The sequence below is a fragment of the Alligator sinensis genome, unplaced genomic scaffold (assembly GCF_000455745.1).
Source record: "Alligator sinensis unplaced genomic scaffold, ASM45574v1 scaffold1377_1, whole genome shotgun sequence".
In the NCBI taxonomy this organism is placed as follows: Eukaryota; Metazoa; Chordata; order Crocodylia; family Alligatoridae; genus Alligator; species Alligator sinensis.
The window spans coordinates 292,704-320,350 of NW_005842585.1; the positions used below are offsets into that span (position 1 = coordinate 292,704).

The 27,647-nt window shown below is 46.7% G+C and overlaps 1 protein-coding gene across 9 annotated transcripts in view; it reads left to right on the forward strand.

Annotated features, from left to right (window-relative positions):
- Positions 1 to 27,647, forward strand: part of LOC102384715 (zinc finger protein 385C) — a 225,075-nt gene that overhangs the window by 135,426 nt on the left and 62,002 nt on the right. The window contains exons 1-3 of one of the 9 annotated variants that reach the window (XM_025214508.1): positions 18,583 to 18,613; positions 24,232 to 24,411; positions 24,906 to 25,535. The exons of 5 other annotated variants lie outside the window; for them this stretch is intronic. In XM_025214508.1, the coding sequence (XP_025070293.1) occupies positions 25,017 to 25,535 (519 nt within the window). In that variant the 5' untranslated portion in view covers positions 18,583 to 18,613; positions 24,232 to 24,411; positions 24,906 to 25,016. 3 more of the 9 variants (XM_025214507.1, XM_025214510.1, XM_014524245.2) reach the window with 3 other exon arrangements.

Sequence of the window (27,647 nt, forward strand, 5' to 3'; positions counted from 1 at the left end):
CAGCAGGATGTTATTTGGTGAGGTCAAGGCGGTATCTGGGCAAGAGTCACTAGAAAAATCAGGGCTTTCCATTAGCTGGAAGAAATAAACAACCAAGCCTTTCCTCTTTGTTTAACAATCCCGTTTGTGGCTATGCTGGGGAGTTTGTAGGGACGTCATTTGAGTTTATTTCAATGCTTAGTCCTTGTCAGATTAAGTCGCACAGCCAACCCTGTCAAAGGAGTGAGAGAAGAGACAGTGCCCTGCATTAAAGGCTATGAAGGTGGGGGAGGGGGAGCAGCTCTGCACCACATTGCCAGCTTGCTGGGCATTCCCTATTCCATGGGAGATGCCTGATTAGCCTGATTTAGTGTAGACCACAGCTGCTGTTCTCTGTGCAGCTTCTCAGTCTCTGGACTTTTCACAGTAGTGTCCAAGTAGCAAGGCAATGCTATCAACCCTGTCTTGCAGCTGGGAGATTGTGGTTCAGAGATATTAAGGGACTTGCCCAAGGACACATGTTCAATTTCCCTGCTCTGCCACAGACTCTTCACAAGTCTCTCCCATCCCCATCCAGAGCTGTGACCCCTACACAATCCTCCCTCCCAACTCTGTGAACTTCTCTACTGTACCACCGTTCTCAAAATTATGTTGCACTGATCCGACAAAGAAAGAATTCACCCAGCAAAAAGCAGTGGCACCAGCAGAGCTATGTGCTTGCATTAAAAGACAAAGTGTTAGATTGCTGCAGATTCCCTAAGGAACTCTGATTACTTTCTGCACTGAGTGCTGCCTGCCTAGGAGAGGAGGGGCACAAATCAGATGGCTTTCAGCAGCTTTCTACCCTTCTTCACACACTACCCAAATTTAAATTTAAACTGTCACCACATTTGGGTGTTGAGACACCATGACTGAGCAACCAGCATGGAGAGCTGTGGGAGTGGTGTCGCTGTGCAGGGCCACAGCATTAATTTGCATTCTCCCAGCTTCATGGATGCTTTCCTAACCTATGACTTCATTGTCAAACCTAGCCTCCCTGTCACAAGCATTTAGTTCTGGTGTTGATGGGTAGCTTTGTAAAAGCCCTCCGAGCTGGGCACAGTGGAGCCAGCTGACACATTGGCTCTCTCCTTCCTCCTCGTCTCATGGAGCCTGTGGCACAAAATGGAAATTAGCTCTACTAGACAGGAACGTCGGGTCTCAGTGCCCCTTGTTATCTCTGATAGGTGCCTAAGCAGCAGAAGCAACTCGTGCCCAATCCAAGCAGACAGCGTGTCAGGGTGGAGGCAGCTGGATCGCCTTGTGCTGTGGTGCACTATGGGACAGTGCATCAATTGCTGCACCTTCACTTCACAATGGAGCCTTGTGAGAATGGAGTTGCCAGACTGGAGCCACTGGTTCCGTCTTCCCTCCAATGGCAGTCAGCATGGGATGTGTCAGTGGAATGTGCCAGAGCTCTAAACTGGCCAGATATGGTGTTTCATTGAGTCTCCCCTGCTCTTCATCTATCTTAGCTGCCCTTCCCTTAATGCAATAGCCTTCGTCCCAATTTCTGGGTCTGCATCTGTCCACAGAGGGCCTCTCACCTGCGCCCAGGGCACTCTGATGCTGGCTGCAATGGAAGGGAACTGAAGGGTGGAATCCCAGCTCTGCATCGCAGGCAATGACAAGGCTCATGTCCCTGGCACCATGTGCAACCATTTGTTTGTAAGGAGGGCTCCCAGGCTCCTGGGCCAGAAGAGCAGCATTCCCAGCACTACAGCAGAAGATTGCTGAGCACAGGCCATTGGAGACCCCAGTCTAAAAATAACTGGATGGGAAGCCTCATTAAACCAAGCTCTAGCACATAATATATGCGATTCAGGGCCAGGCTCTGATGTGAGGCCCCAGCCAAATAGTTCCAGCTCCACTCCCTTCTGCTCCCCATGTTATTGCACTGTGACTAGGAAGACTTTTCAGGCAGGGGCAGAGGAAGCAGAAAATCCCTGTCAAAGCTGTATGTGTCTGTGGCTGAACACTCTCTGCATCAGCTTGACAGAACATCGCCAAGAACCCCATGGCTGTGTTGGGCTGTTCCCACAAGTTTGGGTCACTGGCTTTGCTGCTTGGAAAAACCCCTGCAAGGGCTCTGAGTGCAAGGGGAGGGGAACAATCGCTACAGCTGCACAGCAGACATTCCCCATGGGTCATGACCTCTCCCTTCCCCAACACCCCTCTTTCCCCTCTCTTGGGGCTAAGGTGCAGACAGCTTCTTGCTGCAGTTCCTGGGGCAGGGCGGGGGGGGGGGCTTTGTCATGGCTGGGGTGTTTGGGAACAAAGGGTTCTGACAGGCAGAGAGGAGTGCAGAATGTTAATCCAGTGCTGAGAGAGGATGTGAGCAAATGTCACAGCCAGTGTAACAGCTTGGGGACTTGGGCATGTAATGCCTTCTGAGAAGGGGCTCTCCACCCCCATCCACATGTCCCAACACGCTTGCCTTTTGTGTCACGTTGGGTTACATTGATCACGACATGCCTCTGAGCTGGAAAAGAAAGCAAGGAGACAGCAAAGCAAAAGAGAGCAGATTTGACGCATTGATAAAATTTAAAAAGATATGTCTGTTTCTCCAGAGGCCTCAGAAACAGAAGCAGCTTTCCCACATGGCCTATGCCACGTGTTCAAAAATGATAGGTCAGGCTCCCTAGAAAATTATGAGATTTAAATGAAAACAAAACAGCCACTAAGAAATGTGTTTCTATCTTCCTTTGCCCTCTGGATTTTGAACCTTTAGGTTATACTCAGGTCATGTTTTCAGGATCTTTTTCTCTGCAACTACAAGAAACTTTCTTACAAGGCTGAGATTCCCACCAAATAAATGACTCCAGGAGCTGGAACTTAAAAAAAAACAAACAAACCCATCAGCCCCCTGGTTAGATTTGTGAGCTGGCAGCAAGGGTAATTTTCCACCCCCTTGGCATCAATAGCTAGATTCGCACTGGATGTCAGAAGGGCCAGGATTTTGCCCACTTTGTTTCACAGTAAATGTAAGTGCCAGGGAAGGGAGGCTCCTGCCTGCAGAAGAGGTCACCTCCCAGGGTGATTTATTCCATCACGTGTGAGGTGACAATGACTTGCTGATGTTATGTTTGTGAGCTGGCTGTGTGGCACTGGCATCGATTCTGGCCAGCAATGAAACATAGCTATTTGGGTATCTAATACCTGGTTAAGCACTGCTTGGCACCAGTGACATATGGATTTTAAGCCAACGCTGTCCCACTTCTGGTTTTGAGTGCTTCAGGACTGGGGCAGTGTCTTTCAAGGAGCCACCTGCATTTCAAGTCTCTATGGCAATGTGTGTAAATAACAGTCACTAAATGCAATCATTTTCCTCTGCCAATTTCAGGGAGTTAAGTAGAATGAGTTTTAATACCACTTCTCAGTCTGATTTTAGCCCACGGGCTGGGATTTGTAAAAGGTGAGACCAGAACAGAGCCCAGGAGTTGTGGCTGGGGTGATTTAACCTGAGATAAACCAAGGACTTATGTGGATGCTTCCAGTCCCTTAGGACTTCTCTTGGTCCTGGTTGTTCGTGCTGTGAGCTGCAGTTTTATGTCCCAAGTTCCACTGGTATTTTCAGGAGAGAGCCAGGGCCAGGGATTCGGACTGCTGTTTATATCTCTAACCGCACTGTCCTAGGAGTGGGACCCTGGCTAGTTCACTGCCACTGTGAACCACTAGATCTCACCACCTCCAAAACATCCACTTCGCAGGACTTGCGTAGCTCTGTCTTGATTTTTGTCTTTAAAAACCCAAGGTACAGGTGGGAGTTGTGGCTCATGAATCCTGCTGACACCACCTTTGGCAGTCCCATCAGACCATGATGATAAGTGTACTTTTATGCATGGGGTGCATGCCTACCAGAGCGTTTTAAGGATATGATGGGGGGGTGCAGGGGGTGGGGAGAGGGAGGATATCGATGATTAAATCGCATCAAGACTTGTATCACTGTGCTGAGCTTCAAAAAATAAATTGGCCTGCTTTTCCTTTAGAAAAAACAGGTGGTGGTTTGGGGACCCTCAGGCAGGAGTATGCCCCAGGGCAAAGCTGCCCTGTCCAATATACCTAGAAACATGGGAATAACTGCTCATATACTCCACTGAAACCAGATACTTCCCACACAAATTTTCATGTCAGTGAAAAAGTAGTTCCACCCCCCTAGCAAAAAAAATGCTGGCAGTAATTTTTTTTTTCAGCCAGTTCTACTCAGTCATTCTGTCTCAGATAGGCTCTGAGATCCCAAGTGTCTGAATAATCAGATAATAGCTTTTAGTCCTCCAGTGTGTTTTGCCTCAGAAGCACACTCTGACTTAACAAATAGATATACAAAAACTATACAGGGATCGGTTTGCTCCAAGGTGTTATGCAGCAGCTGTTCAGCAGAGCACTGCATACCAAGGTAGCTCAGAAATGAAAGGAAAACCGTCTCTGAGTCCACAGGGGAATTGTAGGCAGAAGGTTATGGCCCATGTTGGGATTCTGGGCCAATGGCAAAATTTCCCGTGGGGCTTCTGATAAGAACAAGTGGCAAGGATGTTATATGTTGTATTGGGAAAAGCTGGCTTGGCCCCTCTCTTTCAACCTGCCATTTGGCCCTGCATTCTGAATTTCCTTTGCCTTGCCCTAAGAACATTTCCCGTAGTCCAGAGCAGACTACGTGCACTCCCCTTATCACAGGGAAAATGCTCTTTGAAGGACTGTGTGGATGGGATGCAGGAGAAACGTGCAAAATAGAAAACAAAAAACAATTGGAGCCCTTAGCCCACAAATCCAAATATAACAACAGAGCAGTTTGCATGGGTTCTGCCTTCACTACCATTTTCAGCGCAGTTCCAAAACAAGAACCCTACTACAACATTCATGTTGTGCCTCTGAGTACCTTAGTACTGTAAAGTCCTGTAAGTGGGCCTATACAAATATACCAGGCAGAATCAGGCTGTGAGGCTCTCAATAGAGGGAAAACGTTGACATCTTGGCATGAGATAATAATTCATTGTGGCTGTAGTTAGGGAAGGACTGTCAGCTCTGCATGGTGGTATCAGGCTCAATGTCTAGATTGTTTTTAAGGGAACTCCTGGCTCCACCAAAGGCAGCGGTGTTCTGATGTTAATGTCAGTGGGGTCATGATTCCAGCCATAGTTTTTGAGGGAGAAGAGGCAGTTCTGTTCATCAAGTTCTGTTCCCCCACAAACACAGAGCAGAGACTTTCATCCAGCAGTTCTTGCATTGAGCCCAGCTGTGGGCTGGGTAATATGAACTTTGGTCTCACAGACACGCTAAAACAGAGGCAAGATTAACAATGAATATGCCCTTAACCCAGCGTCAGAGTCTCTGGACATTTACACAGTGTGTACCAATTTTTTTTTTTTACAGTCTCTGTGGATGTTATATGGCTGGATTCAAGAAAGTAGTGCTGTTTAAATAAAAGTGTATGTGTTTGTATGTGTAGCCATAGGGATGGATGCTAAACACTTTGCCTTTGGCATCTCTACAAACCCACTCTTACAACTCCAGCCACTCATTTCTTTCCAGAGTACTTTTCAAACTAGAGATGCAGTCATCAATCCACTACTGAAGTGCCACTGCTTGTGGGGGGCAGCACAGCAATGGCAATGCTAGGCAAGAGTTTAGGCCACACATGAAGAGCAGGCTTGTATCTGACTGGAACTGCAGAGAGCACAATCTAGGGTCAACTCTCTCGGCAAAAAGTGCCCCAGATCCTTAATGACCATGTGTGTCCAAAACCCAGGTTTCCAGCCTCCTCCCAAAGCAGCATAGCAGTGTACCAGGGGCATTTATTCACCATTAGTAGGAAAGCACAGCAGCCTCCCCTGAAAGGGCCAGCACCTTAACCTGAGGGATTTAATTCTCTCTTCCCAGTTATCCAATCCGAGGCTTGTCTCTGCTTAGCTACTGGAGTCTAGCATGAGCATGGACTATAGGAAAGAGAGCAGCCCTGAGTGTTCTCTGAGCAATTCCACACCATGTCACGTGTGAATAGGGTTTTAGCCTTAAGAGCTACTTATAATTGATTATTGGGTGACTCAGAAAGATGAGGAGCTCAGAAGTTTTCAAAGGAAAGAGACTCAGTAATTAAGAGTTCTTACTGATTCAGTACCAGCAGCTGGGCAGGTAACTCTTCTGATTCCCCTTCTTTCATCCTCGATTATTTTTTTCCTCAGGGCTCTCTCCCTATAACTTTGTGTCCTTTGCTCTGTACCTCTTCTTTCCCAGGCCCCTTTATCTCTTGAGTCCTGACCTTGCTAATCTTTTCTTCCTTGTCCCCTTCAAACTTCCCTGTGTTGCAGTGGGTATCTCTGCATGTCTGCTAAGTGCACTGTAGCTGGTGCTTGAGGCCTGTTGGGCAGCTGCTACACAGGCAGCATCAACGTACATTGGGAGACACGCAGTTTCAAAGGACAACCAGGCTTGCTGCTAATTGCAGCTGCGGTTACATCCAGCAGAGGATGAAGGGAGCAGTGTTATGGGGGAGCAGAACACAGCTCTTTCTGGGTTCAGGTTCCTGCAGGTCTCACCTGCAAGTCTCACCTCAGTGGTTAATGCCAGGAGTACGTGTGTCCTAGCAAGGATCTCCATTCCCTTCTTAAGTGGAAAATCTATTCCCATCCTTGTGAATCTGGCATCATGTGAAGAAATAGCTAACCTGACACTTCCTTGTGTATTTCTGGCTGCCTGAAGGAGCTAGCTTGAAGCATCAGTCCTACGTTGCCAGGTACAGCAGCTGAGCAGACTTTTGAATATCAGAGTCCTGATTATTCTGGGGCATTAGGCCGTCTCCCCCACTGCACCTTCTCCTACCCCCTCACTGCCAACTGCAGTGTGATGGCCCTCTGCTTGTGCTGCATGTGAGACATTCCATTTGTTTCTACTGAAAGAAGGAAAACGATGCGGGATCTAAAGTGGAACTGCCATTGCCAAATCCTTGCTTCCGGGTATGGTTTCATTCGGTGCTTGCCTACAAGGGGTATCAGTTGGACTGATGCTGTGACATGTTGCTCTTGCTAGCCAGTGGCTTTGAAAAGGAAAACCTGGTTTCTTATCTTCATCTACTGTAGCTCGTGAAGCTTTGATTAGCACTGGGCACCTTTTTTTCAATTCTGCATCCAGGGAAAAACATTCACTTGAAAATAGGCTGGGCAGAGATTGGATCAGAGTTAAACAATAATACATCATTCTTATGCAGCATTTTCATCTGTTTGTCTCAAAACATGGGGAAGGACAATACCATTATTCCTATTGTATCCCCCCCACTTGACCAAAGTGAGATCAGTTTGGAGAGTGAGGGACAGAACCTAGGTATCCCAAGTCACAGTCCAGTGTGCCAAACACTGTGCCACATAGCTGATGGCTCTCAGGTCTTCTTCTTTCATGTGACAAAAACGGTGTCCGTATCTTTATCTTTGTGTTCTTTGACATTTTTGTCAGTTCGGAAGCTCTTGGTAGTCAGAGACGTTACCAGGGATCACAATGTGGAAGTGGCTCTCCTCAGTCCCCGCTCTCAGATCTGATCCATCATGCTATATATGAGCAGTGTATTACAATAGAAGGCATTTAAGAGAAGGTGTTCATTAGTGGGGTTTGTTGTCTGGAAGCTATCTATGCTGTTGGCACAGGCATGAATTGAAACCCCAGCTTAGAGAGGAGTGCAAAAAACAGCTCTGTGGGAAGGTGACTGAGCCTCAGGTTCAGATCCAGGCCAATGTAATGTTGTGACTAAAGGGATTGAAGTTGCAGTTAAAGGCACAGTAGCCAAGACTTTCAGAAGTGACTGGTGAGTTTGCATGCTGGACATGTTTAAAGTGTCTGATTTGCAGAAAGGATCGAGTAGACACCCTCTGAAAATTAAGCCCATTTAAGGTTTGCCCAGTTGGGACCCAGTATCCCAGGGACTTGGAAATCTCAGCCATTGGCAAAATGATTCCTCAGCTGGGAGAGTAACTCTTCATTGCAATGTATGCAGCAGGTCTTTGAGGAAGGAGACATGGAGGGGCCACACGACCTGAACCAATATTTTCCTTGCTTTCCCTAAAACTTGACTCCACTGCAGTATCCTGGATTGCGGCACATTCTCTTGCAGCACACACACTGTACTTAAGGGCGCAAAACAGTTTCCATTCTAGCCCCCTGTCTTCAGAAGCTTATGGCTTCCTGAAATATTCAGCTGTTTGGCTAGTTTCCTATGCTAGGGGTTTGGATGCAGTTTCTGTTATGTATCTCTGTCAAACTCAAGTGGTCCGTGCCCTTTTGTCAAACTCAGGTGGTCAGTGCATCAGAACTGGGCCCTTTGCCATCTGCTTAAAAGGGAATTTTGTTGTGTGATGGCTTTAGCAAAGTCCCTTAAGTTTGCACTTGGGAGAGGGCATGAAAAATATATTTCCACCATTTTATATAAAAGTTTTTTTTTAAACTCGGGATAAAATAACGTGCAGTTGGAACTGCTTTTGAGAAGGGTCATGGAGGGTTTGGTATCTCATAGCTCTCCTTATTCCAGACTATTCTGGCAGTGGGGTGGTGCTGTGGGTTACACAGGTATAAAAAACAGGGATTTGTATTCATAGTTTCATAGTACAGTTTCATAGTAGCTAGGGTCAGGAGGGACCTGAACAGATCATCTAGCCTGACCCCCTGCCATGGGCAGGAATGAATGCTGGGTTCACAAGACCCCAGACTGGTGATCATCTAACCTCTTTCTGAATTTACCCAAGGTAGGGATGAGGACCACTTCCCTAGGAAATTGGTTCCAGTTTCTGGCCACCCTAACTGTAAAATATTGCCTCCTGATCTCTAACTTAAACCTATTCTTCATCAGCTTATTACCATTGTTCCTCATCACCCCAGGTGGTGCTGGGGAGAAAAGGGCTCTGCCTATTTGCTGATGATCTCCTCTGATGAGTTTGTAGGCAACCACCAGGTCCCCCCTCAGCTTCCTCTTGCTGAGGCTGAACAGGTTCAGGTCCCTCAGTCTCTCCTCATAGGGCCTGTCCCACTGCCCTCTCACCAAGCGGGTGGCCCTCCTCTGAACTTTCTCCAGGCTGGCCACATCCTTTTTAAAGTGCAGCGTCCAGTACCGGAGCGGTCTGGCATTGGCAGCTCATGTTCATCTTGGAGTTGATAATGACTCCAAGATCCCTTTCCGCCTTTGTGCTTTCAAGAAGGGAACTCCCCAGCCTGTATGTATGCTGTGGATTCCTTCTCCCAAGGTGCAGCACCCTGCATTTGTCTATGTTGAACCCCATCCTATTCTTGTCTGCCCACTTTTGTAGTCTATCTAAATCCAGTTGCAGCCTCTCTTTCTCTTTCTCTTCAAGTGTGCCCACCTCACCCCACATCTTAGTGTCATCAGCAAACTTGGACAATGTGCTTTCAACCCCCTCATCCAAGTTGCTGATGAAGATATTAAATAGTGCAGGCTCAAGGACTGAGCCCTGGGGGAACTCACTGCTCATATCTCGCCAGGGTGAGTACGACCCGTCCACCACTACTCTCTGGGTGCACCCCATCAGCCAGTTTTTTACCCATCCAACTGTGTAGGCATCAATGCCACAGTCGCTTAATTTATTAATTATTGCCATTTATATTATAGCTTTTGAGCTGAATGCATGCATGGGATGCTCATTAGATTGCTGCTCTTCTTTGTAAATGTTCTGATGGGTATGCATGATCTTTAACTGCCAAGTTTGGCTGCTATCCTGAAACTTCAGGGCCATCTTGGACTTATCTTGATCAATTTATTGCATGGGTGAGAGCCTACACACTCTATTCCCTATTTATACCAAGAGTAAAAAATTGCATCACAATACTGTGTATATTAACTGTCACTGGAAATTTCACTGTTGTCCCAAATGGGAAATGAAGTGCTCTCAAGTGCTCAGAGGAAACTATTGGATGCTCAGTTGTTCCAGGGATGCACCAGTAAGTAGTGCTTCCAGGCCTGGGATGAGGACAGCACCTAGGGATGGCATTTTGCTGGAATGAAGAATGCAACATCCTGGCATTGTTGTTTCGAAACTGCTGCTAAGTACAGACAGTCAAAAAGCCCAAGGTGAATTGATTCAATTTTTGCACGTTAGTCTAAGCTGTGTAGATTGAACTGATAAGCAAATGAACAGACATTCACTTTTGAGTCTGGAAATGTAGCCACATGCCTGCAGTGGCCCAGGCTAGCCCTCCCATCCTGTGGGGGGTAGGGTGGCTTGCAGGAGAGGTGCAAAGAATCCTGGGATGCTGAGGGACTGAGAGTTAACTTGAATCCTGAGGGGGTCTGGGATAGAAGTTCAATAAACCGATTTAACCTAAATCAGTTAAGTCTGATACTACATCCATCCAGGTTTATCTTAAATCAGTTTCAGCCATTTTGCAAGTGGTTTATGTGCACTGAACTTCTATTGTGTTACAGATTTGAACTGGTTTCTGATCACTTACCAGTTTATATGTAACTTCTGTCCCTAGCCTGTCGCATCAAGAAAGGGTTAAGTGAGTGCTACTGCCTCTGAATGTAAAGGAGGAAGGTGTGGTTTGACAGAGAGAACCTAGGGGTTGGGCTGAGCTGTTCTGAAGAAGCAGCCTGGCTGGGCGGAAAGAGCTAAGCTATTCTATTAATATGTTTGTGGTATTAGTGAAACCAGGCTCCCAGAGAGTAGATAAGGATGGACCTTCTGTTTGTGTGTGCAGGGCAGGTGGGGAGAAGGGCTAGTTTTGGAGGCATTTACACAGCATTAGCTCTCAACATACCGTTTGTTTTCTCCTGCCTGTAAAATGTTGAGACACAAAACACAATTTCTGTCCTTGCGCTGCCATTATTGCCATTAATGCTGTGGATTTATGTAGTAGAATCAGAGCATTGTTGTAGCTACAATGATTCAGAGAATATGTGAGGAGCAAGTTTTGTTCAGTGATATCTTTTATTGGATCAGCTATATTTGGGAAAGATGTTAGGCAAGCTTTTGGGCAAAAAAGTGTCCTTCCTCCGTTAATCATAACAAAACGTGAACATCTGTGTGTGTGTGCAGGTTTGTTTGTCTGGCTTGTCCAGATGCTGTGCATTCACAAGTCCAATTAGGGATCAAGGAGAACTGTTGGATACCTGGTGCTTCTGAATGTCGGGCAGTGCAGGCCAGATTTTCAAAAGAATTTGTTACGGTGAATGTTGAGCCTTTGGAAAATCAGACTGCAGGTGCCATATGGGACCTTCTGCCTCCCGAGACAGAAAGAAGGTTTCTTCAAAGAAAAGTTTTCTGAAAAAAACATTGCAAGTGTTCCGCAGGGAATTTCAGGTTTCATCAAATGCTTCCAAATGCTGGGTCTGCAGCCCAATTTTTTTGATGACTGAAAACATTTTGTTTTTCTGAGGCAAAGTGGGGTGGAGAAATTGAAAAGTTCCTAGGGAAGCAGTGCTTTCCACAAAACTGCTTGGGTTGTCCAAAACCCAGTTTTTCCATCCAGAAAAGTTTTGGTGGACAGTTTTTAACTACCTTTGGAGCTAAATGTGCTAAGGATTCTGTCCCTTGAGTATCCAAGTGAGATCAGAGCACCTTTAAAAACCTGACTATGGGAGCCAAGCCCTTGAAATTCTGGTCCTCACGTGCTTGTATCCAAGAACTTGTGATCTTATGGCTTCTTCCCCAGCAGCCTCTATACCTCTTCTCAGCCTGCTGGTGTTTCCTTTTTCTGTCTATAGTTTCATTTACTTATTTGTTAATAGAAATTACCAAACTAGAGGCTCCTTTGATAGAGGAGAGTTGTGGAAAGGTGAGTGCTGTTTCTGAGGGGAATTGTTCTGTTGCTTGCAAGTCATTCTCTGTGCTAAGGGGGAACCCTCAGAGCAAAACAGAGCAAAGCCCTCAAGACTATTCTACCAGCTCAGGGCTTCTCAGCTTGTCAGGCACCAAGAGTCACAGATTAGGGTATATGGCATATTGTTCTAGGAGTGAAAAGAAGTGGGGAAGGAACAGGTCCTTTAAGTGTGCTGCACCTGAATTTACAGGAGGGAGGGAGCAGGAGCAAGAGACTGATGTGAACTAGCATCTGCTGCTAGCTTCAACTTTGCAGTGTAAGACACCTTTATGAGTCTCTGGGGTGGGGGGTCCACAGATGTGGGGCTTCAGCGGCATTTGGTAGTGAGGAGCTTTGACAGCAGCCACATTCCTATGCTGCTTTGGGGAAAAGCAGTGGTGGCAGCTACATCCTTCCTGGTTCTGACCTGAACTGGGTCACTGTGGCCTGCAGCCTAAAAAAAGTTGCTGACTGCTACCTTAGGGTATTTATAAGTTCATCTCAGGGCTTCTCTTTTAGTCATTTTGGTCTCAAAAGATGTTGTGGGGAGTTTAGGCATGAGTTCAAATGGCAGGTAGCATTCCGGGAAGGCTGCAAACAGATCCTCCTGCAATGTTGCATTGTCAGGCATAGGCTGTGATCCTCACCCCAAAGAGCCTGCAATCCCAAGTGAGACAAAAAAGGGAAGAAACAGAGGGGCTGCAACACATTAAGATCCACTGGGGAACACAGTGTAGGCATAGGCAGCCCTTTGGGGCTGAGACTATAGGTGTTTTGGTTAGTATGTTCCTGCTGTCTGACTCCATGTGATCTTTATGGGGTCAATTGTGTGGAGGGATTGGATTGAGGAGACAGAACAGGGCTGCAGAGTAACAAGAGTAATCCAGAGTTGCAGAGGTGAGGATTGAAAAATAGCCACCTTCCTCCTTTAAGGCACAAGCCATCCACTGATTGCTAAAGCTAAGGCAGGCATTTCTCTTAGAGCAGAGTGTCCCATAACAGGTGGATTTCCTGTATTCTCCTCTGAGATTGATGTGACTGGCCATGGTCAAAGGCAGGAACTGGCTAGCTGGACCACTGCCACAACCTATATGGTGCTTGTTATGTTCTGTTTACTTTTACCTTCTTTGTTTGTGTTCAATACACTGTCCCCCAAATCTAATACCCTGTTAATTATTCTCTCCAAACAAAATGTACAGTAGTAGTCTTCAGAATTTTGTTGTGTGCCATTCTCCAGACCACAGGGGGCATGTCAGTAACTTCCCCATATTGGTTGGACTCTGCTCCATCACTAGATCTGGATGGAAGGAAATTTGGCACAAGAATGGGCAGAGGAGAGGTTTCCAACAAGACTTCCAAGCTGTCAGATCAAAACTGGGTCAGCCTTTTGCTTCCCCTGCCACCTCAGTCTTCCAGCCTGCAGGCTCCTCTGGACATTTCTGTTTGCGAGCCCTGAAGCCAGTTGACCTTTCAAGTTCTAATCTGAGATGGTGTGAGATCAGAGGACAAGGGAGCCTCATGCCAGCAAAACTGATTAAAAAGACTAAATCCTCTTTCTTGCTTGCATTAGCACAAAAATAAATGGTGTTCATTTTCACCTAGAGCCCTCCTGTCTCCAGTTTCATCCCAGCTCCTGTTAGCATTAATACCAAGCTAAGGTATCCAGACAAGAACATTCTGAGACAAAAATGGAACCTCCTGCCAGCATGTCTCAGATCTTCAGAAAAACCACAGAGGAAGGAATTCACTCCCCAGGATGGCAGCCATCCCCTCCCTGTTTCAAGGGGCCAGCTTCATCCAGGTACAATACAGCTCCTAATCCAGGTACATTCCATTTTCCTGGCCTCCCTTTATTTTACCCTGGCTCCACATCAGGCGCGGGTGAAGCAGGGGACAGGAGCATTTTCCTCGCATCCTAGGGGGACTGGAAACAGGGGCATGGTGTGAAAACACATGTGGCTTCTCTGCTGAACTGGGAGAGGCGTGGTGGAAATCCATGAAGCCCTTGACATTCCATGAAGGATGCAGTCCTCCATCTCTTCAGGGGGTCTGTCCTGCTTTCAGAGCACAATTGAAACAACAGCCAAAGCCAGGCCCTATCCAGGCTCAGATGACACCATCAGTAGGAAAGGAGAAATATCCCAGCACTTGCTGAAGATGGGGAATCTGATGAACAGGGTAGCAGTTGCCCCAGCCCTGCCAATGGGTGATGGGTGAATGACAGGCCATCAAAGACTATGTGTGTAATATACCCAATCAGAGAAAAGGAGAATCAGGAGGGAAAGCTACCACTTAGTAGGACCAACCTGTTATACCTGGAGCACTTGTGTGTGTGTGTGTGTGTGTGTGTGTGTGTGTGTGTGTGTGTGTGTGTGTGTGTGTGTGTGTGTGTGTGTGTGTGTGTGGGGTAGAGGATACTCAGGGGGAAAAACTTTTTAAAAAGTGTTCAACCTTTCCGGCATGAGCTGAGCCATGTGCTGGATCCAGCCTGTGAACAGACCCCACACTTCAGGTCTGGTGTCATGCACTGGGACCAAGGTTGTTTGCCAGGTTTGGAGCTGTGTGCTGGGTCTGGTCTTGGCCCAATCCAGTGTGCAGGGCCATGTCATCCAGCCCCACAGGTCCAAAAAATTAGTGATAGGGGAGCAGTGGCAGTGTTCATTGCCAGGGGACTCCCAGGACCATAGTAAATAATGTTGCCACTGCTTCCCCCATATCCAGACCCTTGCAGAGCCCCACAGGCCAGATGACTCAGCTTCATGGGCTGGATCTGGCCCACAGGCTGTACTTTTAGCATCACTGCTTTAAAAAGAACAGCTGCACTGCCCTTGAACTCCTCTTATACCAGAATTAAGAGCTATAATGAAAAGGCAGGTGTCTCAACCCAGGCTGCTTTAGCAGGAGTTCGGGGAGATTCAGCCAAATGCTGCATGTTCTCTCTGCCTTGTGTTGGGTCTGAGTTGGTTGCTCGAGTGTTGCGTATAGAATTTAAGTCCTGTCTGACCTCAGGTACCCAGTGTTGTGGCCTTCCTTTGTCCATTTCTTCACTTATGCTCCAGAAGTGTGTGTGTGTAGGGGGGAAGGGAGAAAAGAGGACAAAATTGCTTCCCAGCCCTTCTATCCCTAAAGCATGAGATCTGATTCCTCTAAGGTGGCTATCTTGCCACTGCCTAACCTGAGCACTGATCACACCTCAGTGGGAGTTTTGCCATTGACCTCACTGCGTGTAAGATCAAGCCCTTAAGGTCTTGTCTGCACTGGAGGTTGCCCTGGGTCAGCTGTCAGGGGCCTAGCTGCCATCATAGTTGTGTTGGCATGAAGTCCTGGTTCCGTTTGCACCAACGGACAGTGCAGCTTTTGCTGTTTATTTCTGTGTTCAGATAGGGAAAGGATGCCTGGTGCAAACCGTAGCTTAGAGGGAATTTCCCTGGATGCGTTTGGTGTTCCCACTGAAATTTCACATAGCTGAGGCTGTTTGAGTCGACAGAGCATATTGATGTAGAACAGTGATTCTAAGCCAGAGTGCTATGGCACCCATGGAGTGCCAAGAAATCCTTTTAAGGGTGCTACAGGGTGCCACGCATTATCAGCATGGTTACACCTACTCGTGATTCAAGATAAACTCAGAGATTTCAAATAGGAATACAGAGCGTCGTAAACACCCTAATCTGTTGTGATCCCGAGTTCTTTGCAACAGAAAACTTGCTCTAGTATTTTTCCATAGTCAACAAATGAGTGAAAACTAAGAACTGTCATTTTCTGATGGTGCCCTGACTCTGAGGGGTGCCTTGAGTCTAAAAAGATTAAGAACTGCTGCTATAGAATCCGATTATTTTCCAGTAGTATGTTGAGCAGGGGCGGCATTCTGTTCTTTTCTGGACTCCTGGAGAACAGGACTTTATCATCATCATCATAGTTAGGGCTGGAAGGGACCTCAAGAGGACATCTAGCCAACCCTCCTACGTGAGGCAGAAATCATCTTGTGTCCTATACAGGGATCAAACTTGTGACCTTGGCGTTTAATCATATAGGTCTCAAAAATGGCACTTATGCAAAGCCTGGCATACTGTTCCTACACACAGCATCAAGCACATGAGCAGCTAAGTATGTGCCCAGAAATAGAATGCCACCATGTGCATAAGTGTCATGTTTGGGGTCTTAGATGTTCATGTGTAATCATCAAGGCCTCCAGAAAAGATCAGAATGCCAACCTAATTGTTACAGCCTGTCCTAGGAAGGTTGTTCTCATTCATTCACTCCTCAGAGAGACTGTAGTTATGCTCTTAAACCAGTGGTGCCCCATCTTTCAGCCCTGCTGGCCAGATGAGTGGTATGAGGCCGGTTTGCAGGCTGGATCTGATACATGGCCCTGATACAGCATGTGTCAAATCAGGCCTGCTGCCCCAACCCCACCTGTGCTCATGCTGGATCAGGCCCACTGCCCCAGCCCTAGATCTGTGTATGCCATCCAGATTCTATACAGGGGCTACATCATCTGGTCCACAGGGCTTGGAAATTTGGTGCTGAGGGAGCGGTGGCAGCATTAATTGATACCATTCTCCCACTGCCAAATTTTCAGATCCCTGGAGAGCCCTATAGGACAGATCACACCGCTCCACGGGTTGGATGTGGCTTCTGCACTAGAAGATGAGCACCCCCATCTTAAAACTACTCTGTTCCTTTGTAAAAATCCTCATATTCCCATTCCCAGTGGCTGCCTCCTTCTATAACTTCCAAGGCATAACTGCCTCTGCAAAGCCTGGGGGCTTTCTTCTGAACTCCATTTACGTTCATTTTCATAGATTTCATAGACATTAGGGCTGGAAGGGACCTCAGAAGATCATCGAGTCCAGCCCCCTGCCCAAAGGGCAGGAAGTCAGCTGGGGTCATAAAATCCCAGCAAGATAAGCATCCAATTTACTCTTGAAGGTGTTCAATGTAGGTGCTTGAATCATCTCCGATGGCAGGCTCTTCCAGACCTTGGGGGCTCGGACAGTAAAGAAATTCTTCCTTATGTCCAGCCTGAAACGGTCTTGCAGTAGTTTATAACCGTTTGACCTCGTCATCCCTTGGGGCACTCTGGTGAACAAATGTTCCCCCAGATACTGATGGTCACCCCTGATAAACTTATAGGTGGCCATCAGAACACTCCTGAACCTGCTCCCTCAAGGTCCTGAGCATCCCTGCGGCTCTAGCTTTGTGAGATGTTGGGGTAAAAAGAACAAATAGATCTTCTGGGCTGTAGATGAGAATGATTCTTTAGTTGCAAAATAAGGCCCTGATCCCACAAGAAGTATGTGCCTGCTTTTACACTCTACTTCAATGGAACTACTTCCTAGAGTCAAATACGTGCCTCATTCTTAGAGGATCTAATAATTGAAAACCAGTACCTTATAACTCTACCGGCACAGTTAACGATACGGTAAATGGTATCACCCCTGCCCACCCAACATGGATGCAGTATGTGGTAGTATTTATACTGTCATCGAACCTAGGAGTTCCAGTCATTGGACCCAGCACCCCATTGTGCTGGCCATTGTACAGACAGAACAAAAAGATGCTCCCTGCCCCAAAGGGCTTTGTTCTCGGTCTGTATTACTTTCAGGAGTTTGCCTGTGTTGGCAGAACAATGCCTGCAAACCCTGCAGGAGGATATTTGGTCTCTAAAAACTTGCATCCACTGAAAAGCTTAAAAATAAACAATTTGGCACTATTTTGATTGCTCAGTTTTAACAAGGTTTTGCCTTCTGGACCAGGCACTGTTATGCCAGGATGTGGGTTATGGGTTGTGTGAAATCAGATATTTGGCAAAAATTAAAAGGGAGCCAAACCTGTGATCTTCCTTTGTTCAGGTAAAGACATCTGCCTTCTAGACTTGTTTTTGTTGGACTTGGCAGACAGGAGGAATCTGGATTTAAGATGCTTGGAAACAGCAGTAATGGGCACTAATAGAAGTGGACAGCAAGATGGGGAGTTACTGTAAACATCCTGGGTTGAAGGCACAGGATGCAGAGACCAGAATTTATTTCCCACCTCTCCACTATTCTTGCCATGTAACTTTGGTTAGGTAGTTTGGGGTCAGACTTTGCAAAAATCCCATCACAGGTATAGGCACAGTGGTAGGACTGCGCTGTTTGAACCTGCCTGCGTGCCTGGCTGGGAGCTGAGCACCTTTAAAACCCAGTCCTCTGTCAATCTGTGGCTCAGTTCCTCACCTGCACGGGGTGGGAGTGGGGGTAACCACCCTTCCTTCATTCCTTCACCTCCTCTCCTGCCTGTATAACCGCAACACCTAGCAGGATGGAGACACTCCTCTCAATTAGGATGCTTTGGCATTGCCACCTTAACATAATGAAGACTGAAGGCAGATTAGCACGGCACTTTGGACTATCTTGTTCAGAGAGGCATGAGCTTTTGTAGGCTACAGCCAATTTTGCCAGATGCTGTGATTCAGAGAAGTTAGTGTCTAAGGTGCCACACTGCCCTGCCTTCTGCTGATTTTCAGGGTAACACATCTAACAACTGTTCTCTATAATTACGATGATCATTAAGAACATCAACAGCATACAGCGCTGATAGTTCCTCATACCCGGCCTCAGCCCAGGTACCCAGCCAGTGGGGCCCATGAACAAGCGACTGTCCTGACCAAGCAGGGTACAGCTGCTTCCCGCCAAACCTGGTGCAGCGCCACTGCAAAACTTTCTCCATTTTTGGCCACCACTAGTGGCCACTACAGCCACAGGAGGCTGAGAGCATCTGAGCAGCCAGAGAGTCCTCAGAGCAAGATGGCTGCTCCCATGTCCCAGTGAGTGTGTGCAGGGGCTGCAGAGCTGCAGGTCTTTGTTTCCAAAGATCCCTGCCTCTCCTCGGGCACAGTTTTCTTTGCAGCGAGAGGAGAGAGGCAGGGGGGGGGAGGGGGAGGCTGCGCTATGCAGCACCAGCCCTGTTCTGATGCTGATGCCTTACAGAGTGGCTCACTCTAGGGCTGGAGGGGGTTGAATATTGGTTTTGAAAAGGTTTGGTTTTGTTTTGTATTTGGGTTTTTTTGTTTTAGTTTTCATTTCGTTTTTGTCTAAAATTCTGTGAAGTTTGCAAGCCCCTCACTCTAAATTTATGGCAGCGTTTCCATGGTATGTATCTGTAGTGGGGCGGGGGGCTGGCATGTGGGGTTGGGTGTTGCAGGGCTGGGGTCCATGTGTGTATGTGTGTGTACGTGTGTTTGTGTGTTGGGGGCAGAGAGTTGCATGCTGCTGTTCTCTAGGCAGTTATCAGAAGCTTTTAAAAGATAAGGAGGCTGAGGAGTGGCATTGAAGTAGCGTGTGTAATCTGGGCTTTCGCTGATTTATTTGGGACTTGGATGTCAAGAATAGAAGCTTATTGTCTTAAAAATAAATCCTGCCCAAACTTCACTGCAGACAATTCTCTGCCCAGACTAAGTTACTTCCTGGAGGTGAGTGAAGTATCAGAGGGGACTGGAAATAATGTGGTTACTTCCCTGCCCCCTTCCCTTTCCCTTGCCATGGATCTCATCGTAAAGGACATGCAGCTCCTAATTTTCTGCTTAGTTAACAGCAGGAAGAGGGGTGACTAGCATAGCAGTGAGAAGTACAAGCCCACAGCAAACCTGGAGTTCACCCGTAACAGCTGTTTCTCAACCAGGAAGCACAGCACAGCACAAGCTGCTTTTTGCTGTCCCTTGGCCATTCCCTGCTTTTTCCAAGTGCTCTCTCTGGAACAAGGAGATGGTTGAATGCATTTTTACCCATGCTTTGGTGGAGATTGCTGGCTCCGTGCACTGCAGAGGCTATTTCTTTGTCTGATGCTTGCATTTGATCTGGGCAGAATTGTCCACCCCAAAAAGTCTTGTAGTTCTACCTTTTCTTTTTTTCTTATCTTTCTAGGGTAGTGATTTTCTTTTTTTCAAGCACCCTATTTTGATGTTTTTTAATGAATTGTCTGTGTTGGAGGTCAGGGGAGGGAGCAGAGAAAACAGACTTAATTGCAACACATTATTTACATACTCTCATATATGTTATTACAGAACGTTATCATCAGGCCTGTTATTACAGAAGTGCAGGCTCCTCAGTGGCTATAGAGATTTGGGTCCCTCTGTGTAGGGAGATATATGGGGTTCAGCCTGCTCACCTGACAGTGTATATCACCTGTTTGTCTTCAGTGCCTGCCTTCCTCCATCAACTCAGACACTCTATGATGCTCCACTGAGTCTTCCCAAGGAGGGTGTTGGGAGGAAGATCAGATATGGAGAGGGACAGCCATGGCCCCTGCTACCTCCTGAGTAAGCAAAAGTGCTCTTGGAACAAGGTGAAGGGATCTAAGAGTATCATATGTGTTCCAGACCCTGACCCATCTTAGGCACTGTCACAGGATGATCAGGGTCTTTGGGGTAGAGGGACTTCCTGGAGCTGCTAAGGTTTCAGAATGAGGTGGCCAGACATCTGTTAGAGAAAGTAGGGATTTGGGGAACAGGAGTGTATATTTCTGAGGTCTTTCTTGCTACTTTGCTGGTCTTTCCTTCCTTGTATCAGCTGCAAATCCCGAGTCCTGTTCAGGGAAGCAGGGTGCCTGACACCCTCTGCTTCTGGGAAAGCATGAATGATACTGCTAGGTAGCTGGGGCAAGAGATCTGGTGGACATGCTTCCCTGGCACTGTGTATTAGTAACAGGGAACTGCAAAAGACAAATTTAGCGAGAGGTCTTTTAGCTGTGTCTCTTAGGTGGGCAAGTCTAGAATAGCTTCCTAATTAATATTCCTTGAAGGGGAGGGAGCGGATGCTTCTCTCTTTAACAACAAAACCCTTGGTCTCAAACAGAACAAGGAGTCTGCAAACTTTGTAAAACATCCTCTGACTTTTGGAATTGTTTCCTGACTGCTTGTGGCTTTCATTGGACAGAGGTGGGATTGAGAGCTGCCCTTAAGAGACCTTGATTTTGAAAGCAAATGAAAAAGGTTACATGGGATAGACTAAAAAAAATAGAAGGCTACCAATGCTCATTCTTCCAGGTGCCAGCCAAACTCACTTCCCTGGGGTCAGGAAGAAACCTCTCCTTGTGGCAAAAGGCATCTGATGGCAGCAACTTTTGAGAGACCGGTTGTTGGACTAAATGAACCTTGCTCTGACCCAGTCAAGCAGTACTTTTATTCCTTCTCTATGGTCTGATTGAAAGCCCATTGTATTAGAGGCTCTTAGTGAACATGGCCCATTTGCCACATACACCAGGAGAAAGTTTAAACCCAGAGCAAGTGTATCTGATCCCTGCTATTATGGGCTGTTGCTGGAAGACCTTGTGAGAGATCATCTGTGCTTGTTGAAGAATTTGAAGGGGAAAAGACAATTCTTTGTTAGATGAAGGGTGAAGGGATTTCTCCCTAACTTGAGGAATGGTACGAGGGAGGCAGAAAATGAGAGGAGAGGTATGGAGGGGTGCGGAGATAGTTTTAAGACCTGGATAGAGTCATCAGGAAGTGATGAGTGTGGGGACAGGACCTGCGAAATGCAGTCCCCATTCTAGTCCAGCGTGTGGACTGTGCTGCTCTGACATTCAGTGATATTGGCTAGCCAGAAAAGCGGCATTATGATAGGGAAGTTCTTCCTGGAGAGAAAGCAGAATACTCATGCTTGTCCAGTAGGTACATAGATGCTATGACATCAACCTCACAACCTGCCCACTGAGGCAGATACCTCTCATTCTCCTCATACTAATAATGGAGAAACTGAGGCTCGGGTACTAAGCAGTTTGAGGTCTCAAAGGGGAGAAAGTGTTGGGGGCAGAAGTGGAACAGTTGAGTCCTGGTCCTGTGCTCAACTCACTTTCACTCCCTTTTCCCTGCACGTCCCCTCCACTCCCTCCCCGTACTGCATGGTCTGCAGGAACTGACTCCAGCATTATCCAGAGAGAGCATCTATGCAGCTGTGTGGTGCTGCTTTTCCAGGCTGGAGGATGCCTCATGCTTCCCTGGCATACTTAGCAGTGGCTGGTTTCCAGCCCCACAGACCTGGCTGCCCTGTAGTTGGCAGTAAGTCCCTGCCACTTAACCATCCAGGCCAGCTGAGGTCATGTTACTCCTCAATGCAGTTCCCGTGTAGTTTTGTGAAAAGTAAATTCTTTTCACATTACACCTTGCTTTCCTTTCCTTTCCTTTCCTGTCCTTTCCTTTTGTGGGCTATTTTTTTCTCTCTGGACAGTTGGGATGTTTTCTGGCTCCAGTTGCATTTTTAGCCCTTCCTTCTGCTGGATTAATCCAGCTACCTGGACTTGGAAAGCTGAGAATTTGGAGCATCACAGAGAGTAGCCAGTTGGTAGAGAGAGGATGGTGGGGTTAGAGTACCTGGAAACATGGGCATCTTAGCCATCCTTCCCTCAGGAACTGTGGGGAGGAGTAGGAGGAAAGGGACTCTGAAAATATTTGATCTCTTTATTTTTCAGCCTAGAAGAAGAGGGAACTGCAAAAAAAAAAGGGAGAGGCGTTGCTAGCTCATTGTTGTTCTATGATCTCAGAGGGCAGGAGGGAAGAGAATGAAATTGGGGCTTGGCAGGTGGAATTGATAGAGTAGTAGCAGGTTGCTTTTAAAGGAGTCTATTAGCCGTTGGAAAGAAGGTGGGAACCCAGGAGGGGATTACATCATTCACACAGTAACCAAAGAGCAGTGGCAAACCCCACAGCTCTGAGGGAGGCTTGGCTGTGGACAAAGGCTGCACTATACATGGCTATGGTACTGTGTGCAGAATACTGGCTCAGATGCCACATGCTGTGTGTCCAGTCCTGTCCTGTCAGGAGCTGAGCTGTGGGACTCCTTGTTCTCTGCTGCACCTGCAGTTTGTGGAAGGGCTTGAAGGAATGCTTATTTCATTATCATCAATTCCCTTTTCCTTCCAAATGGCCGATTACTCCAGTTCTCTTTCATTTCTTCATTTCCCCATGCCTGCTTTCCTTTTATTTCCCCGTGGCCCCTTCTCCTAGTGCAAATAAGCTGAGCACTGAGGGAAGGTGTTTGGCTGAAGCTCCCTATTTAGCCATAGGACAGGCACAACCTGTGCTCCCCACTCTCTGCCAGATTTTCTGTCCTTGGCCTGGGCAGTCATTTGTCTTTCTGTTCAGGCCATCAGTAGGGGGGCTAATTAGTGCTAATTGGACAACTGTCGAGTGTTAAGAATCAGACTGTGACACTAAGCTTACTCCAGAGTGGCCATGAATGGTAATGACCTTTGCTCACTGTTTCTCTATGTACATGGAGACTACCATAGCAAATTGGACCTTTGGCCCACCCAATCCAGTATCTTCCAGCTGCTTCAGAAGTAGCTGCAAGATGCACAAGCAATAGGCAGATGCCAGGTCGTCTGCCTCTCAAGAATGTCTCCTCCTAAGGGATTGGTTTAAACCCCAAAGCATGAGGTGTTTATCCTTTCAAGCTGGCGACCACTAATTATTGTAACTCCTGTTATTTGTGTCACCTTCAAACTGTACAGTTTCTCATTCAAGTCTTGTTAATTTTTTTTGCTCTGTGTCATCCTGTAGCAAGGAGTTCCACTGTCTCGTTATGCACAGGCTGGGCCAGTTTTTCCTGGGTCGCACTGAGCAAGTCTCTTATCACTTCTCATTTTATGTCCCTTTATTCTTCATTCCCCATTCTCTTGTCTTCTCTTTTTGTAGGATCCATTCTCCTTCCATTATATCTGCCTCAGTGCAGTCAGTGCTAAGGCCCAGTTAAGCCTTGGCATGTGTTTAAATTCTTTAGTGAATATGGGTGAGTTTAAACTCATCCTTTTGTTTTTTGTTGCATCAGGGCTTAAGGACGTCTCTTGAGAACTCATGGCACTACCCACTTCAAGACACCTTTCCTCCTGAAAACTGACTTGGTCCTGACTCTCTAGTCTTCCAAATAAGGGACCAATCCAAACCAAGTCTTCTGAGCCTGGAATCTTATTGGTTGCAGGGAGGTGTCAGAGCCTTACTATGAGGCTGATACATGTATAGGTGGTATATATAGAAAATAAGCAAGGTGAAGTTTAATACACACACATGCGAATCTCTAGCTACATGATCTTCAGTTAGTCAGAGGCCTCTGAGTTAACAGTGCTCAGCTAGAGAAGACCTCCAGGGAGTCCAACACCAGGCTGGTAGCTTTCCAGAACATTGACCAGCCCTCCATAGTGATGGGTTTTAATGGAAGACAGCATGGTTGCAAGTTAAACCTGAGAATCTGTTCTTGCCTGCTTAGACTGCCTTTGGAAAGGGTTCCACAAACTTGCTGATTATCAGAAGTGACAGCTCAGCTTCCACTGCTGTTAGGAAGTAAAATGCAAAGCACTGGCTCACTTTTGGCAAGGTGAAGAATTGGGACTCCTCCTCCTGAGGCTAAACACTGATTTTAAGCCTATTATGATTCTTCTCCATCTTCACAGGATCCACTGTGGCGTGTAGATTCAGTATGGTTGGCCTCCAGCATAATCTGTTTGGGGCCACACTTCTGTGAGTTGGTCACTGGATGGATTATATCATGGGTGAAGTAGAACATCTGCATCAACCAGTTTCCTTAAAATAGCCTGCCACTTGAATGCAGTTTCATGGACAGTAGTAACACTGTGAGTACAAGGATACACCAGCCCCTGGGATCTTAACCACCAGGTTGCCTGTCCCTGCTTAGAGCATATCTTGGCAACATGGTAGTTGAAGGAATAGCCCTCTGTATGTATTGGTGCTTTCCCATTGTAGCTAGGAGCTGCAGAGGACAGCAGATTTTTAGGGAGGTGGGAAGGCCATGTAGGCAAAGCCCTGGTAACCTGCATGTCTTCCTTGGAGAGAGAGAATGCAGACCTTGCTCTGGGCTTGGGTGTTCCACCTCACCCTGCCTCTTCTGGATGGCAAGATTGGCCTGGGAGGACCTGAATGTTAAGGAGTCTCTGAGATCCTGCTGTGCCGATGGCGGGCGTTATTCAGTTAACCTCCTGTAGATGGTCTCTGGTCTTTGTAGTTAGTGCTATCTTAACCCTTCATTAAACGATGAAAACAAATAATTAGAGAAGACAAAGCTTTACCAGCTCCCTAATCCCTCTCCCCTTGTCTCTTTCGTCTCCAGTCGAACCAGGAAAGTGGTAATAAACCTTCCTTACTAAATTAAATGTAGAGGCTGCTCCTTCAAGGAAAATTTCAGTACATCCGTAGTGTTGGGTTTCCCAGCCACAGCAATATGGTACCTCCAGGGAAAAAGCCAGCTGGGGAAACTTCCAATTCCAATAAAAAGTGTAAGCGCTATTTCAATGAGCACTGGAAGGAAGAATTTACGTGGCTGGAGTTTGACTATGAAAGGAAACTCATGTTTTGCATAGAATGTCGCCAGGCACTGGTGAAGAATAAACATGGCAAAGCGGAGAATGCCTTTACTGTGGGGACGGACAACTTCCAGCGCCATGCTCTGCTACGGCACGTCACTTCTGGAGCTCACCGCCAGGCCCTGGCGGTTAACAGAGAGCAGCTGGCTTTTGAGTCACGTGTCCACAACCACCAGGAACTGCGCTCAGTGATAAAGGTGGAAGTAAACCCGGCCAAGATAGCCATCCTCACCACCGTGTACTGGATGGCTAAGGAGGAGATCCCAGATGACAAGTGCTCTTCGCTGCTTGAGTTCCAGAAGCTTAACCTCTGTCAAGCCCTGCTGACTTCAGAGCACAACGAGTATTACCACCCCAGCAGCATCAAAGAGATGCAGGTGTGTATTCAGGGTGGGTTCTGTCCTGGCATGTTCTCTTTCTGCAATTCCTTTCAGTCTAACCTTGCTGCTGCCATGTTGCACAGCAGTTCATCCATGGAGGAGGAAAGCTGTCTTAATGTTCCCAGCTCAGCAAAACACTTAAGCATGGACTGGAGTTTGCTGCTGTTCAGCCAAGGACCCAAGCCTTGATCAGCCCTGTTCACAAAAGCACTTTGGCATGTGTCCTAACATGGAGCACATTGATATAGTAGGCTGTATGTGGCTGCCTCTCCACCTACCAATAGCATGACCACAGCCACTTGGTGGTGTGGGTGGCCTGATTAGCACTGCTGACTGCTGATTAGCACTGCTGACTGCTAATTAGCTGGCCTTCAAGGTTGTACGAAAGCAGCTACCCTGCTTCTGGTTGTGGAGACCGCCCGTGTGGAACAGGATGGTGTGTTTGAGGGTGCTGCTGCCCAGTATGGCACGTTTGTTCTGTAGACATTCTCAATCCTTCTGAATGACCCTAATGTTTGAAATGCATTCCTGACTAGGGGCCCCAAGTGTACCCCCTGCCCCATTGACTTCAATGGAGTATAAACACGTAGTTAAGAGCTTTGCTGAGCCAGGGCCTAAAAGCTGCCTTTTAATAGAGATCCTCTTGTCTTAAAAGCTACTTTAAAGTGCCCCCTTGCACAAGCTCCAGTACCATTTTATGGATCTTTAGTGATGACAGTTCATTGCTCTCACTGTGCTGTATTTTCCTGTGGTGCCTTTCAGACAGTGTCTAAACAGCCCTTGCAAAGCCTGCTATGAAGTGGGTAAGCAGTTAAATCCCCATTTTACCAATGGGAAAAACCGAATCATGGAAGAGTCAGTAGATTTGTATGAATTTTGGGGTCAGCAAAAAGCTTCTACGTCTGGGCTTTTATCCCCAAGGGAGAATCCTGGAGCTGAGGCGAGTTGTTTGGCATCAGTCCTTGGCTCAGTCCACTAATTCAGGCTGCCTCTGTCTGCCCTAATCCTTTATACAAGATTACTTGCGCTGGGCAACCCTCGTTTTACTTGGTCCCTTGGGTGCATTGGCTTAGGACACATTCCTCTGTATTAAAAATTCATGCAACACCTTGTCAGTGTCAATTCCTAATTAGGCAACATGGGAACTGTAAGGGCCAGGAGGAAATGCTATGGTCCATCAAGAGCTGGCCTTTATTAATAAATAGGGAACCAAGTTTTCACCCTGCCATTCATGTGCTTTTGATGTACATGGGAAATCATTGTACTTTAAAAGAAAGCACAATCGGAAGCATTTTTTTCTCCCTACTGTTTGAATGTGACAGATTTCACAATAAGTTAATGATGAATATTTTAACAATAAAAGCTTGGGAGTTCAATTAGAATAATAGAGTACTGTGGGTCTCTTTTTCTTCTGCTTTTGCCTTCAACCGGGTGATCAGCAAGATCAAGTGGCCAAAGAGTTCAGAGAGGGTTTTCTTAATTTTACAAATGTTTCATGCCTGTTAAAATCAAATTAATTTTTAGCGAATTTTGGCTGGTTGCCCATCATTTCAGATAAATAAAGAGCCTTATTTTACTGTAGATAGACTAAACCCACTAATTAGATTTTTCAGTCTGTTAGTGCTGCTTGTGGCATTTGGGGAGGGGAGGGGGAATTTTTCCTTCAAACCATTGGTATTTTAATGAAACAGGCAAAATGGAATTTTTGAAGGAAGATGTGAAGTTTTATTGTTTTTTCAATGCATGATTTGTTTTTGTTTTTTTTAAAGCAGGAACCTAATAGATCAAAGTAACCAAGAAAAAGCAGGTCTTTAGGTATTCTTATTAGACTTGAATGAGGCTGAGATCTTGGGACTTGTTAGCAAGGTAGGGAGAGAGGAAAATTCCTGTTCAGGACAGGTCTTGAACGCATGTGTAAATCTTGTTGAAGTCCATGGGTGCTAGGGAAACACTTTCCTTAGGTGTGTATTTTGAGTGCTTTCCTGGATCAGAGCTTTAAATTCATTGTTGGAAACCCAAACTGTCTAAACAAGAAGTAAATTCCCTTACTTAAAAAAAAAATAATAATAATAATAAGTGGGGGGGGGTAGCTGGGGGGGGGGGGTCAGT